This window comes from Indicator indicator, chromosome 1 (genome assembly GCF_027791375.1).
Source record: "Indicator indicator isolate 239-I01 chromosome 1, UM_Iind_1.1, whole genome shotgun sequence".
Lineage (NCBI taxonomy): Eukaryota > Metazoa > Chordata > Aves > Piciformes > Indicatoridae > Indicator > Indicator indicator.
The window spans coordinates 54,211,258-54,227,057 of NC_072010.1; the positions used below are offsets into that span (position 1 = coordinate 54,211,258).

A 15,800-nucleotide genomic window follows, 5' to 3' on the forward strand; every position below is an offset into this window, starting at 1 on the left:
GTGAAACAGAACTACTGTTCAGCTACTGAGCCAAGCAGAATTCTGCTGTCTCAGTTGGCCCTTAAGTAAGTAACCCAACCCTTTGTACCACAGGGGAAAGACTTTGTGATGACATATCCAGAGATTTAGAAGCAACTGAATTTCTCAGACTATTTTGGTTCCTGAAATGATATGAACATGTATGGATAAATGACTTTAGTACATCATAAAAGATCTTAAAAGAAAACTAGTTTGGCCAGGTTCAAATAAGAGGATGAGGAGAGACTGAAACACTTAATATATAGATATGGGAAGTAAACCCACTGATCTCATTAGATGGTGTTTGGAATGGAGGAGACATGCTGACTGACTAGATAGTGGGGTTTTCCCCCTCATTTTTTTTTCAGATTTTTAAAATTCTTTATTATGAAAAGATCACTCTCCAATTATCTAAAGGATTGTTGACAGCTTGTTACACTAAATAAAATAATTCATTATGACTGTTACTGTAAGTATGCATGACTTTACTGATTTACATACTGTGTTGCAGATCTTACTTACAAAACTGCTCTTCATAATTTTGGAAGATAAATTTCAAAGGGTAAACACATTGTGCAGATACGCTGATGCCTGCCAACTTGTTTTGTTTCTACAAATTCTTTATGTAAGTTGAATATGCTTTTTTGTTGTAGGTAACATGCCCGATAAATGGTATAGAGCCCCATTTCTGCTTTCATTGACAGTCACATTCCTACTGAATTTCTTTTGGTTTGCACAGGTGACCCTGGATAGACTTAGATTTAATGAACAATCCTGCCTGTATCAGACAAGAAGACATAGTGTTAGCCATCTATGTCAAAGCTGTACTTCCAGGGCACACAGAAGTAAAGAGGAATAAAGTACGTTTCAACCACTAGAAAATATAGATAAATCAGTCTAACTACACACAAGCAGCTGATCTTTGGAAAGGACTACTGCTGGTTTTGCATAATTGCATTTCAGAGAAGAATTACAGAGTGTTTTCAATGAACATAAATGAAATACCTTGGCATCCACTGAAGCAGAGTTGTATTGGGAGATCTGGCAGCCTCTCACAAGAAGCAGTTTTGTTGAACTGCCTTTGAAGAGTTTGAACTGGCAGTGCTGTATTCTGGCTGCAGGGTAACTTGGCTGAAAACGTTAGGATTTCCCCTGACATAAAGCCATTAAAAAAAAAATTCCTTCACTGCTATTGTGATGGGAAGGAGAAACTATTTTTGATACCAGACTTGCTGAGTGTTAGTCCCTCGTGAAAGAAGCAGCAGAATTAAAACCATTAAGCTTTTAGTAATTAAAAAGCAGAAGACACAAATTAAAAGTATATTAAGTACCTCAGATTTAATGGGCTATTAGGTTTTATTTTACAATCAGCACATGCAAAATTATGAAGGAAATCAGAGATAATTAGAAACTGACAAGATATGAGAACAGTCTCAAGAGCTTGGGCTGGAGTACTGGTTTTGGTGGAGTGGAAGGAGTGGAAGGAAAAGGATTTGTGTCTCAGTCACATAAGGTTATGGACTGTTGCTCCCCATATCCAACAGCTTGGACAGCAGTCTTTTGCAAAACTGTATTAAAAGAATCACTGATTAAAAAAACTCTCAATTGCAAACTCTTATAATTTTTGTCTCTTTCTTGGTCCTCCATCTTAAATGCAGAGTTCCTCAAAATGACATCACACTAGTGCCAGAGTGGGATAATTAGTTCAGTACCTCCAAGTTGTACTTTTATTTCTATATTGCAGAAATGTTGGTGATTTTTATTTTTTTGTTATTTTTTGTTTGTTTGGTTTGGTTTTTCATTTGTTTGTTTAGTTTGGGGGTTTTTTGTTTCAGTTTAGTTTTTATACATATACCCTTCTCAGGGTTTCATTCTGATGAGGCTACCTCACTGGTAGGCCAGTCGATCTGCATTTTGTATATCTGCAGTTTGCCTTTATTATTGCTTAATACCATCTGGTTTGACGTGGAGCAAACTACTTCATTTAACAATGTTGCTTTGAACTGGATTTGTTACTTCTTGATCTTGAAACCACTTCCAACTCTATCTCACTTGCAAAATCATTGTGTATCACCTGATCTTTTAATTACAATTTTGAATAAAATTGCTTTGAAATTGACTGAGATTATTTGCAGGTGATAATAGATTCAGTGTTTGATAATTTGTGCAAGCATTAATTTAAGTATCAGCTGTACCCTATAATTCTTTGGGTTCAAAATGCTTACCCCTTTTGTCTGTCTTGGACTTCTCTTACACATTCTGTAAAAATTACTAAAAATGTATTTGAAACTTGTAAAATTCTAAGTTGCCACTGCAACTCCAGAGCTTGCTTAGATTTTGGGATGCTTAAGACATATTGCTGAGAACCTTGATGCTACAGTAGGGAAAAAGAGACTGGTCATGGATAAAGAACACAAAAGTTCTAGACAAAACAGAGGAAACAATACACAATTTCTGCATGATTTTCCTGTGCTGTAAAAACTGGTGGTACTGCCTTGCTGTTCATAAGACACAATAATGTCTTTTTCCTGGTTCTGAAGTTCAAAACAGCCTATTGTACAAAATGCTTGCTCTCCTTCTTTTCGGAAACTTAAGTTTTGTTTCAGCAGGAAGTACTTTAATGGTTTAGGCACATGTGCACGCTCTCGCATATCTAAATATAATTTTTATTTGCAACATAAGTTTGACATTAAATAAGCTGTTACAAGCGCCAACTGATAAAAACCTGCTAAGTGATCAGAAATACTGAAAGGCTGCTGCCCCCTCTTGTGGTATAACTGGAAAAAGACAAATCGGTGAAACTAGCACTAAGCGTGGCTATATTGGTTCAAGCCGCAGGAGCTCAGCTGGAGATTATTACAAGTTAAGAAGCTAATCTTACTTTGAGAATTCTTCATTTTCACCTTCCTAGGTGATCAGAAAGTGACAAACCGCTGTGTTGCCTGGTGACAGAGAATCCATCCTGTCTTGCGCTGCTTACAGGCATGGCAGAACGAGCTGCAAAAAAAAGAACATGATGTATCCCTCTTTTTCTCCTCTGTCTGATGTACAGCCATCTATCTGACAGTATTATGCATCCACTCACAGTGTTTAAATCTCACTCAAGGAAACTTTGTGAACATTGGTTTCCTGGATGGATATTTTGGGTAGTTTATTAGTAATCTGTTGCTGGAAATGCTTGTGACTCATCAAGAATCTGTTTCTTGAAGAAAGTATTTACCTGTATATTCCTAAAAAATAAAATAAAATAAACTCAATCACATTTTAGTTTTATTTTATTTTGTTAACAAATGTATTTTCAATCTGTTCATCCTTGACATCCCCTTCTGGATTTGTTTTAGAGTTATTAGACTTCAGCTGTCCATTTTCCTCAAAAGTGTTTTAGTGGATTTAACTGTAAGGGTTGGTGACAAATCTGTGATCTGATAGCTGATCAGAACTGAAAGCCACCAGACAAATCACTAATTAAAACATGCATTAAATAAAAGCAGTTTTAAATGTCCACAGGGACTATGGCCACTCCAATAGATCTGAGAGACTGTGTCAGTCTAGGGCATACCTGACACCTATCCCATTACATGAAATTCAGGATATATATGTATCAAAAATTTTAAATGCTTGCTGGATTTACCAAAACAAGCATGAAAGAGTTAAAGTTAAAAGAAGAGGTAATTCTCAGATTCCTGTTTCTCAAATTAGCTGGTTCCCAGCTAGAGCTACATCTAAAGCCAAAAGGTTTTATATCCAGAGAAGTGTTTTCTTCCCTGATACTCTGTGCACAGCAGTAAGAACTAGTAAGAAGCAGACCACAGACACACTGCAAGATTAGAAAATGTTAATCTTTTTCAGTTTATTTCACAACAACCTGTGACCCAAAGTGGAGCAGAGTCTCAGGATTCCTGAGATCTTTTTCTGGCACAGTGGCAGCATTTAAAGACTGGCATAACTAATCACTGAGACTTGGCATATCTAGCTGGAAGTGCACCACTGTGCATTCAGTTTACTTTGGTCATTTGGTGTAAAATCATTTCAGTAGAAATGCTAAGGTCAGAAAGAACTATTTCTATACTAGAAAAAAAACCCAAGCCCAAAGAATGTGACTCATTCCTCCTCTTAAGCACGTGAACTTATAGGACAGTATCCCGTTGTCAATGTGATGGTTGCATCATTGTCCAGTCCTGTGTACATGTAAAGGTTTATGATGTTATAGTTATCCAGACTGTAACTAACCATAAGCAGACATTTTACAGTATTGCACCCAGCAAAATCAAACTGCCATAAAGTTCATGTGTGGCACTAATTGCAATTTAACTGCATGGTTATTACAAGAGCTTTTAATTAACCCAGTCATCATACTGTGGCATACAAATTGTGCATAATAACGGCATGCTGAGTGTAATGACAATAGGTTTGTCTGAACTGTGCAAATCAGAAGTTTTACCATTTTCTTTTTATGCCCTAAAAGTTTCTTTTTATGCCCTTAAATATTGTGCAGTATTTAAAAACATTTGACCAAAGTAATCAAGGCAAAAAAACCCCAACCAACCAACCAAACCACAACAGAAAGCACCCTAGTAGGTTGCTGAGGCTTTTGTTTTAAAAGTCTATAGCAATCTTTATTTTTTTCTGAAAATCAGTGAGATGTGTTAATTCTCTCCTGAATAATATGTTGGGTGATTCTTCAGTCTCATTTCTCAGAGGATATTTTCAGTCCCCTTTGAGAATTGTTTTATATGCTCTTTTAGGATTTTGTCTTTAAAACAAACAAACAAAAAATACTCAATTTGTGGAAACATTAAATAGGAATACCCTTGGAGAGAAACTGGAAGATAGTAAGAATATGTTCTGGTCAGATGTTGCTGTGAAGTGTCATTTGTTTGATCATTAGTGTAGGGAGAGCATTCTCCTTCTCTCAAAATGATGGCTCCAGCTGGTGTCTCTCAAGACTGGCAGTAATACCACTGAAGGATGTTTTGTTTGGAAGGTTAATTTTGCAGCCCAAAAGAATAAAAATTAGGAAATAATGTAGCTAGTGGATAGAGTTAAAGTTCTTCAGAAAACAGAGAAAATACAGTATAAGGTACACTGTGTTCTCATTCCTGGACATATAAAGAATGAATAAACAAACAGAAACGTCAGACATGGACAGTGCATTTATTTGTTTTTTAGACTATCATCAACCATGTACTGGGAAACAATATACTCACATTTTGGTTTTAAATTTATCTCACAGACAGAGCAGGCATCTGAAGGGTAGTTAAGAGTAATTGACCTTCTCATGTGCACAAGTTTACTGAAGAAATCAGGTGACAATGAAGACTGGGCCACTGTGGGAAGCAGAAGTACGTTTGGCATACATATGCAGTTAATGGTTTAAACACAAAAGTGACAATCACTAGTGACCAGTTAAAAAATGACAGATTTGGGTCAGCTGGGTGAGTGATACAAGTATGATGTACCAAACACAGAAAGAAGAATAAGCGCCAAAGCCAGTAGGCCCAAGGGCATCACAGGTATGAGAAAGACAACAGAGATTACATCATCGTTGTACACACTGAAGTAGCTCGTCCTGCAGGAACTATGAAGAAGTGACTCTGGTGCAAAGGACTGGAGAACTAACATTGCTTTATGCGATGACTGCAAAGACTTGGAGAGTGGATTTATACCTGGCTTATTATTACAGGGTAAAATTTGCCTAACTGCTTATGGGCTAGGTGTTTAAACTGTCATTATAGCCTATGGAAAGGAGGATTCAATTCGGCTGCTTACACAGCTAAAAGCATCCCTTAGGTATCCCAACTGATATGCTGCCAAGAGGATGCAGGTGTACTATAGGTTCTGCTGTATATTCCAGTATTCTGCAGATATCCTGGATACTTGAATGGCCAATCTAACATTAGACAAGTTAATTAAGTCTTTTATGACCCTAAGGAGTAATAGCACTGTAAAGAGTAAACACAAAATTACAGTCGAGGCAAAAGACCTCATTATGCAAATAAAGTACAAAGTTAAAATCAGAAATTTCATTTATTTCATGTTTTTTTGCTAAAATACAGACAGGTTTTCTTTGTGCTCTGTTTCTTTTTATTTCACTTTGCAGGAAGAAACTGAAGCAAGAGAATTGCAGGGAATAATTGCTCAGTCCTGATGTCTAGAGAAGAAAAAGTACCTCTGAGCTTCAAAGGCAGACAATTCCTGTTAGCACAAGGTCTTTCATGTTCCGAAAAGTGGAGGGGGAGAAAACAAACAAACACAGGGCTTAGAGAACATTGTGGGAGTGGAAAGAGATGTGAAACAGAAGTTTGCTTTAGCCAGCACAGAAGTATGTCACTCAATAGCCTTTTTACAGGCACATTTTCTCTGTGTTTGTAGCTAAGCAAGTTCTTGATGTTTTCTGATTGCTAGCACTCTGCACACATGAAGCCATCTTCTATTTCACTTAATCCAGGACTGTTACGTGTTTCAAAATAAGTGGTGTCTGGATTGACCTCAGGGAAACTGCCTTTAAAGGGCATGAGAGGCATGGGGTAGCACTAAGTAATGTTTTTCCATGACTTGCACCTACCTGAGATGCTGGAAACATTTCATGGCATGCAACAGGGGCTACACCAAAAAGTGGGGGGATAGAAATGTTGATATCCACTGACATAGATTTCAGTTTAACAACTTTGTAGTTGATATCATCATTTTCTGCCTTCTGAATCACCTTCTTCATTATTAGTCACAATCACTTTATAGTTCATTTTATATCCCCATGGCAACTATAGCAATTCATTACATGAAAGAGCAACTTCAGCAAATGCTTGCAGCCTGCTTTTAAGGAAGTGCTGGTCTCTGAGTCTAATTTCACTTTATTTACCTCCTGTATACTTCTGGCAGCATGTTGCTCTCAGCAGCTTTCACAGGCTTTAGCAGAAAAGAATAGGCTTCTCCCAAAGTGTGTAGACTTGCTCTATGACAGTTATCTAAGGGAAAACAAATGAACAAAAAGATTCCATTAAATGCATGACTCCTAAGAGTTCCCTGACTTCCTAATTTCACAGTATCACAGTATATCAGAGGTTGGAAGGGATCTCAAGAGATCATCAGGTCCAACCCCCCTGACAGAGCAGGATCACTTAGAACAGTCCACACAGGAATGCATCCAGGTGGATTTTGAAGGTCTTCAGAGAAGAAGACTCCGCAACCCCCCTAGGCAGCCTGTTCCAGGGCTCTGTCACCCTCACTGTAAAGAAGTTTCTCCTCATGTTGAGGTGAAATATTCTATGTTCTAGTTTGAACCTGTTGTTTCATGTCTTATCGCTGTGAACCACTGAAAAGAGCCTGGCACTCTCCACTTGGCACCCACTCCTCACATATTGATCACACATTGATCAGATCCCCTCTCAGTCTTCTCTTCTCAAGACTAAATAGCCTCAGGGATCTCAGTCTCTCGTCACAGGGGAGAAACTCAAGTCCCATAATCATCCTCGTGGCTCTCCATTGGATTCTCTCCAGCAGTTCTGTCTCTCTTGAACTGGGGAGCCCAAAACTGGACACAGTATTCCAGGTGTGGTCTCAGCAGGGCAGAGTAGAGAGGTGGAAGAACTTCCCTCGAACTGCTGGACACACCTTTCTCAATGCATCCCAGGATCCCATTGGCTCTCTTGGCCACAAGAGCACATTGTTGTTCCATGGAGAACTTGCTGTGGAGCTGCTTTCCAGCAGGGCAGTCCCTAACCTGTCCTGGTGTTTGTTGTTATTTCTCCCCAGATGTAATAAGGACCCTGCACTTGTCCTTATTAAACTTCATGAGATTTGCCTGCACCCAGCTCTCCAGCCTGTCCAGGTCACGTTGGATGGCTGCACAGCCTGAGGGGGTGTCAGCCAACCCCCCCAGTTTTGTATCATCAGTGAACTTGCTGAGGGTACTCTCAATGCCCTCATCCAGGTGGTTTATAAAGATACTGAACAAAACTTGACCCAGTACTGATCCCTGGGGGACACCACTTGCCACAGGCCTCCGAGTTGACTCTGTCCCACTGACGACGACCCTCTGAACTCTGTTGTGGAGCCAGTTTGCAATCCACCTCACTGACCAACCATCTATGCCACATCTCCTGAGCTTTTCTATGAGGATGTTATGGGACACAGTATCAAAAGCTTTACTGAAGTCAAGATATATGACATCCACTGCTCTTCCCTCATCTAACCACTTGGTCATAACTTCATAGAAGACTATCAGATTAGTCAGACAGGATCTGCCCTTGATAAATCCGTGTTGGCTACTCCTGATAACCTTCTTGCCTTTCATGTGGTTAGAGATGACCTCCAGGATGAGTTGCTCCATCATCTTTCCAGGGACGGAGGTGCAGCTGACTGATCTGTAGTTGTCTGGGTCCTCCTTCTTGCCTTTTTTGAAGACTGGAGTGACATTTGCTTTCTTCCAGTTGTCAGGCACCTCTCCTGTTCTCCATGACTTTTCAAAGATGATGGAGAGAGGTTCAGCAACACTATCAGCCAGCTCTCAGTGATGGTTTGAAACTGTCTTTTTAATTTTTCCTTGCAAAGTTCAGAGCAGAGAAAGTGAAAGAGTGTAAATAAGTCACTATTGGGTGTAAGAAATCAAAATACTGATTGTTCTAAACACTTCCATTGGATAGATAGAAATGTTTAAGAACTATTACCCAAAACAAAAGTGGGCACTCTGCACATTCTGTGCTCTGCAGTGGGGGCAGTTCCTGGGCTGTCTGGCTGCTGTTTTCTTCTTCTTCTCTTCTGGCTGAAGATAACACACTGACCTTGGCAGCTAAGTTAACAACTTTCTGCTCTAACTAACTCTGCTTTCTGTCCAAGGAGGGTCTGGGGGGGAATCTCCTGGGAGAGAGAGGCCCCTTTGGGAAGGGTCCCCTTTGGGGAGAAGCAAAGGGAGATTGGTTGTGCTTTTCTGTTGATTGTATATATTTGTAAATGTTGTGAATTTTGTGTATTTGTACATATTCATTGAATTTCGTTGTAGATTGTAGATTCTGCTTTGTAAATACAGCTTTCATTTGCTTCCAGACTGGGCTAGCCTGGTTATTGTCAGTGGGGGGGGGTGGAATTTCAGCTCACACTGACACAGTAAATCCATGTTGGGTACTCCTGATAACCTTCTTGCCTTTCATGTGGTTAGAGATGACCTCCAGGATGAGTTGCTCCATCATCTTTCCAGGGACGGAGGTGCAGCTGACTGGTCTGTAGTTGCCTGGGTCCTCCTTCTTGCCTTTTTTGAAGACTGGAGTGACTTTTGCTTTCTTCCAGTTGTCAGGCACCTCTCCTGTTCTCCATGACTTTTCAAAGATGATGGAGAGAGGTTCAGCAACACTATCAGCCAGCTCTCTCAGCACTCATGGATGCACCCCATCAGGGCTCATGGATTTGTGTGTCTACAGATGGTATAAGCCATCTCTAACCCTTTCTTGACTGACCAGTGGAATGTCCACATCTGTCCAGTTCTGCTCCCTTGCTTCTAGAGACTGAGGTTCATGAGGGCTGTTCTTAGGAGTAAAGACTGAGACAAGGAAGGCATTCAGCAACTCTGCCACCTCTGCATCATCAGTTACTGTATCTCCCATATCATTCATCAGTGGCCCCACCTTTTCCCTACTCTTCCTTTTATCATTGATGTATTTGAAAAAATTCTTCTTGTTCTCTTTCACCCCTCTGGCGATATTCAGTTCCAGGAGGGCCTTGGCCTTCCTTGTTGCATCTCTACATTCTCTGGCTACATCTCTATAATCCTCCCAATTGACCAGTTCTTTTTTCCTCATATTGTAAACCTCCTTTTTCTTTTTGAGTTTTACTAAGAGTCCCTTGCTTATCCATGTAGGTCTTCTGCTTGCCTTGCTTGATTTTTTTTTCAAGGGAATACATTTCTCTTGAGCTTGGAGGAGGTAATTTTTGAACATCAACCCGCTCTCGTTTTACAAATGCATCTCCAGATGCAGTTAGTTTACATTTTAAAGTGCTTGGTGGACTTCCTCTGCCTAAAGTTTTCCTAAATTATTTTTGCCATTAGACCTAAACCATTATTCTCTAGTACTATGTGCTACAAGAAGAAAGGGAAATTTCTGTGGTTTTGACACCAAAATTCTCACGTGAATTGAAAAAAATTCTAAACAGAACCTGTTATACTTGAAAGTATGAAATGCTTTTTCCTCCAGAACATAACATTTCAGTCATCCTTCAGTGTGAACAGTAAAACTGTAAAAAAATTTGACCATTTCCAAACAAACGGATAAGAAGTATCTGTATCTTCCACTGACTGTAATTGCACATTTGTGCTCATCTGCCTATAATTACATGCTATCTGGTCTAGAAGATGATGATGTGAAAATTGACATTCATACCATCTGCCCTTCTAACTACTTTAGTCAGACGTTAACACAGGCTGAAATCGGTTATTACTTCTGCATTAACTTTAGCTTTGCCTCAGGATGTATTTACTAATAAATGGAATGACCTTTCTGTTAGAATGCAGTTTGTCACAAGATGTTATGGCAGCTATATTTATTTCAATTTCTGTACTATACATGACTTAATTGTGCAGAAGAAGAAATTCAACTATTTACTATGATAGGACTCTTTAAAATCTGGTTTTCATCCATAATGTAAACTCAAAGCATAGACAAAATCAAAATCAATCCTGCTGAATGGGAAATGGAGGAAAATTGTAATCATGCTGTGCACACTGGATGCAATTTTGGGGATGGAGAAATGCAAGATATGATTATTCATGCCTGGAAGTGTGTGGATGAATCATATTTACATATTTAAAATATAGTATGCATGGGCAATTATACATATTCAAGATTGACCCTGCCTGAGATTTTCAGAAGTGCAGTTTTAGACTCACTAGGGCAATCATATCACATTTAATAGGCATAGTAAAGCTAAATCACTGTGGCTTTTATAAAATATTTGCCCTACAATTACAAGAAAGAACACTTGACTTTTAAAATGATGGCCTCTATAATAGTCACTCATGTTTTATCTGTTTGAATGCGGAGTAAACAATACTTAAAAATCTAATTCCTTATACCATTTTAAGCCTGTGTTGGCTAAATATAGGAAAATGTATAGAATATTTATGGCATTTTCACAACTCCAGACACCATACAAGAAGTTCACATAAAGTAAAGCTTGCTGACTAACAGAGCAATGAGTACAGTGTTTGTTGGTGCCTTTCTTTGTGCCTGTGGATCATAGATAACTCAGTAGAGTGTGATGTTCTAAACAAGAATGAATAAATATTTTAATTTTTCACAGCAGGAATGAGTCTCCCAGGAAGAGATTTTCACTACATAACCAAACAATTCATAAACACAAATATCATGATCCAGTGAAAAATATATTAACTAAAAACTAATTCATTTAAGCATGCAAACTTGTCATTAGCTCTGGGCATCTTGACAATTTTTTAAAATGGCACAACACATGATAAAACTGATGTAGTTTTTCATACAGTTATTTAAATATCCACCAAATATTTAACACCTACATTTTAAACTCATCTTACCTAAATGTTGACTTGCTCCATAACTCTAACAAATACTCTTTGTAGCATTTGTAACACTGTATAGGGGACTAGTGGGTAGCACTTTTGAAAAATGGGTGACTCATTCATGTACAACCATTTTTTTTATTTGCTATGAATTTTTGGTGTATTTGTACAAGTGTAGCATCGCAAATTGTATCACTACTATGCAGGAAAATTTCAGGTTGGCGGCAAGTAATTCCTGTTCTAGAGCCTGAATAAAGTGCTGTGTTTTATTTATTTTTTTTTTACTTTGACAAATCAGAGCATCAGCTTTGTAAGATTCTGAATAATATAATAATAGAACACGCACATTCTCTATCTTCTTGTAGAAACACAACTGTTTAATGTTAGTGATTGACACTGAGCATTATTTCTTGTGCTCCCCTGTGCAGAGAATTTATCAGCCTCCTCTGACTGTATAGAGCCTTTTACGGTGGCCTGGCTGATCAGCTCTGTGGCAGTGAATTGGCAGCTGCTGATGGACTCCCATGCTGGAATGGAGAAGATATTGTGAGAAGCTACATTTCTGACTCACTTTTGTCTTTTGTTTTGTATTCCGCGTTTCCCTAAAGTAGTTTCTAACTAGAGTCAAGTACATCATTTCCCTAGGTATGTGTCGAGGTTAGGTGAAAATGAAATCAGCATGAGATTCCTTTTCTCAGGTTTCACCAGTAAACACTGAAAAAACATCTCCCTGCCTCTGTGTTTTGAGGAAAAAATAGAGTTCTGCTGCTCTTCAGACGTTTTTTCCTTCAAATTTGTGGCACCTGAACATATGACAGAAAAGAATTTGTACTGCTGTTTACAAAATACAATTGGAGAAAAAGAATATGGATTTTGGTTTGATCTAGATCTTTATGCAATGGTCCTTTTAGTGTGCTATAACAGACTTGAGCTATTTGCTTAGAACTTCCCCTGGCTCTGAAGAATGAAGTAATCTCTTAATATATATGATTTCTTGGGAGAGAGTTAAAAGTTAAAATGCAAATATTAAGCATTTTAAGTGTGAAATATGTATTATTTTATGTATGCAGCAGCTTGGGAGACATCATTCAGCAGCAATGGCAATGAAGAGATAATAATAAAATACTATACTTCTGGATGTGTATCTCTGGAATCAATATATTTCACAGCTTACAAAACACTAGCATTTGTGGATGTTAGAAGGATATTCTCTATGCTTTTACTTCATTGATCTTATTACCAAAATAAGTATTTCTCTGAGAAGGAAGTCTTTATGATGACAGAGACCAAAATATTAAAATTATTGCAATTAGCTTTTAATAAGGATTATGCTGTTAATACAGAGTGCTGATTAAAACCAGAAGAGTAGGATACTCTTGAGTTGCTCTATGTTATTAACTGGAGCTGTGACCTGCAGGTTAGTTCCTGCATCTTAACACCTCTACTTGATCACTAAATATGTTGTGGTACATATTGTCTTTCTTCAGTAGCTGTATGAAGAAGTTCACATCTATCCTCTTCCTCTCCTTCGTTTTATGTTGTTACTCAGTCAAAGTGTCCTTTGTTCAATTTAATTTGTTCATATTTGTTCTTTTGTCACCAAAGATGAGAAAAAATTAATCTTTCTTGTGCTTGACTAAAATCAGGTTTGTTGTCATTATTATTATTGCAGAACAGTTAATCTAAGGGAAAATGGGCATTATTTTCTTTTTGTGCTTAGGCACATCCATGTGCCTGCTATGAAAGTTATGCACATGTGACACAAGCATGTGTAAGATGAGTTCACACGTTGGGCATGCAGTTCTTGGAGATTTCTCTTGGTTATGTAAAGTCAAATTCTACCTCAGAAACACACTCAGACAAACAACTATAAATCCATAAACAAGGTGATTGTGTTTGAACAAGAAAGGCTCCTGATCTGCCCCACAGATTGTACTGGGAAATGACATTTGAAATGGATCAGTGCATCAACCAACTAGTTGGGAGATGGGAGATGAGCAGCATTGTGTTGGAAAGTATTATGAAGGGAAATCACAATGTCAGGCTCTGAGAAAGTGGACCAGAGGCAGTAAGCCTCTTGCACACAAACCATATCAGAAGGGACTAGTAAATAAAACCCAAAAACAAGTAAGCAATTCAAAATTATCTTGATGAAACTCAGCCCAGGCCCAATTTTAATATGTTTAGGAAAACTGAGGCATACTCATAGAGTATTCCTAGAAGTATTATGAGATTGGTTCAAGAAACTCATCTAACAAAAAAGGAGTCAAATAATTTGATTTGTTTAGCCTAGAAAAGAAAAACTGTTAGGAGAAAAAGCGAAGTGAAAACAAACTGTTGCTAGAGGGAAGAAAAGTATCTGTCCAGTGTTTCCATAATGGCTAAGACACGTAGTAAATATTTAAAATATATTCTGATTAAATATTAGGGAGAGTTTTCTAGTGGCAAGGACAATAGGGGAAAAAAATAGGTAGTTGTGGAGTCCAGCATCTGCCTGAAGGAGGGTATTTAAGAACAGGGAAGGCAAGACACTGGGAAATGATGCAGCAAAAGCCATTTTTTCCTTAGAGATATGAAGATAAATTGGATAACCTCTTAAAATCTCCTTCAGCCTTCCAATTCTGAATGTAGTCTTATCTAAATGCTGTGATGCTCAACTTCTGTTGCCATGGTCCTAGGATATTGTGACATTTTAGAAGTAATGACCTGAGCAGGCATCATCACTTTTCTCTGTAAATACTGAAGAACACCTGAAGACCTGTACATTGACTCTCTTCTGGTTGTGCCTGATCTTTAAAAACCATGTGTCATAGCTGGTGATAACTGCAGTTTTGGGCCTAACATGTGAAAGCAATATCATAAACTACATAAAGCTGGTGTGAATGTATAAGGACCTGAAGAGATCGCTAAGACTGCTGTATCTACATTTCAAGCTCAAACAAACATAAGCCCTGGAGATAGGAGATAGATACGTTTTTAAAAAACCTTCGTAGCTCGTCTTTCTCCTTTTCTGTGCATTTTTTGAAAGGAAGTAGTTTGAGGGTTTAACAGCTATAATATTTTATATCTGATATAGCCTTTATCATCTCTAATTCCATCTAAAATGGGAAAAGGTCAAATAAAAAAATAGGGCATTTTTAAAATGAAATCTTACGTAGCAGTTTACATTTCATATTCTTCAGCTGTTTCCCTTTTGGTTTAACTTTTTTTTTTCCTCTTTTTTTTTTTTTTCCAAAATTCTAATGCCATGGTGATATGGCCCTTGATTCTGAAACTAGAAATTGTTCTGAAACTAGCCTGTCACACAGTGCAGACTTGTGCTTTTATCAAGAACTGAGACCAGAACCCCTGAAATCCTGCCTGACAAGATTTTTAGTGAGCTGAACTTGCAGAAGCAAGACTATTCTTGCAAGGTCTTCATTACTGCAGGATGAGGGAGAGGATGTCTCAGAGCAGTCTTCAACCCATCCGCTGGTTTCCTCAGTTTTGTGATTGCAGTGGTCGGGCATGAGGTTTTTAACTGATTTTTAAAGGCCTGAGTACCACAATGATGTACCTGGAATTTAAGATTAGGGGATTCATTAGGTTTATTTAGGAGAAAAGAGGACTTTCAATTAATGAGTAATGCACTACCAAAGTATATATGAGGAAATGCATGAATTGTTTCAGAATCTCAGTGGTTCTTAACATTAAAGCTAAAATAGCAATAGTTGTGCAGGGAGAGCGAGGCTCTTCTCACTCATAGTTTTGGTAGTTCAGAGTTCCTGGCTATAAAGTGAAGAGATATTAATTAAAAATCCACAGAGGAGAGCAAAATATGTGCTGTTTAACTTGAGACCAATAATTCTACTGAAATAAAAATAGACGTGAGAGAAGAAAATAGTAGAATGATGTGTGTTGAAGGATTCAAGAGTAATGGAGATTATTAAAAACAGCTAATCAAGTTTGGAAGGAAGAGTTTCATGTGAAACACGTATCTAAAGTATCCAAATTAGGAGAAATTAAACAGCATGATTGATTTTAATTGCTGAATAAGTTGTTAGAAAGTGATTATAATAAGCATCTATCATCAAATAAATGCTTAGCTTTAGCACATCTCTTAGGCTGGGGAAAGGAATTTTCTCTTTTGATTTTTAAATATTCTGAAAAAAGAATGCAGTCCTGAATCTGTTATTAGGCAACAAAAGAAGAGAAATGGTGATATAAAGAGATCTTTTAATTTTCTTCTATTTGAGATAGGAATCACTTTATAAGGAGG

The 15,800-nt window shown here is 38.0% G+C and overlaps 1 protein-coding gene across 1 annotated transcript in view; it reads left to right on the forward strand.

Moving 5' to 3' along the window:
• The window catches only part of GPC5 (glypican 5), a 723,207-nt gene that overhangs the window by 125,629 nt on the left and 581,778 nt on the right, over positions 1-15,800 (forward strand). The window contains 2 exon segments of the mRNA XM_054400650.1: positions 10-65; positions 11,971-12,117. Coding sequence (XP_054256625.1) covers positions 10-65; positions 11,971-12,117 — 203 coding nt within the window.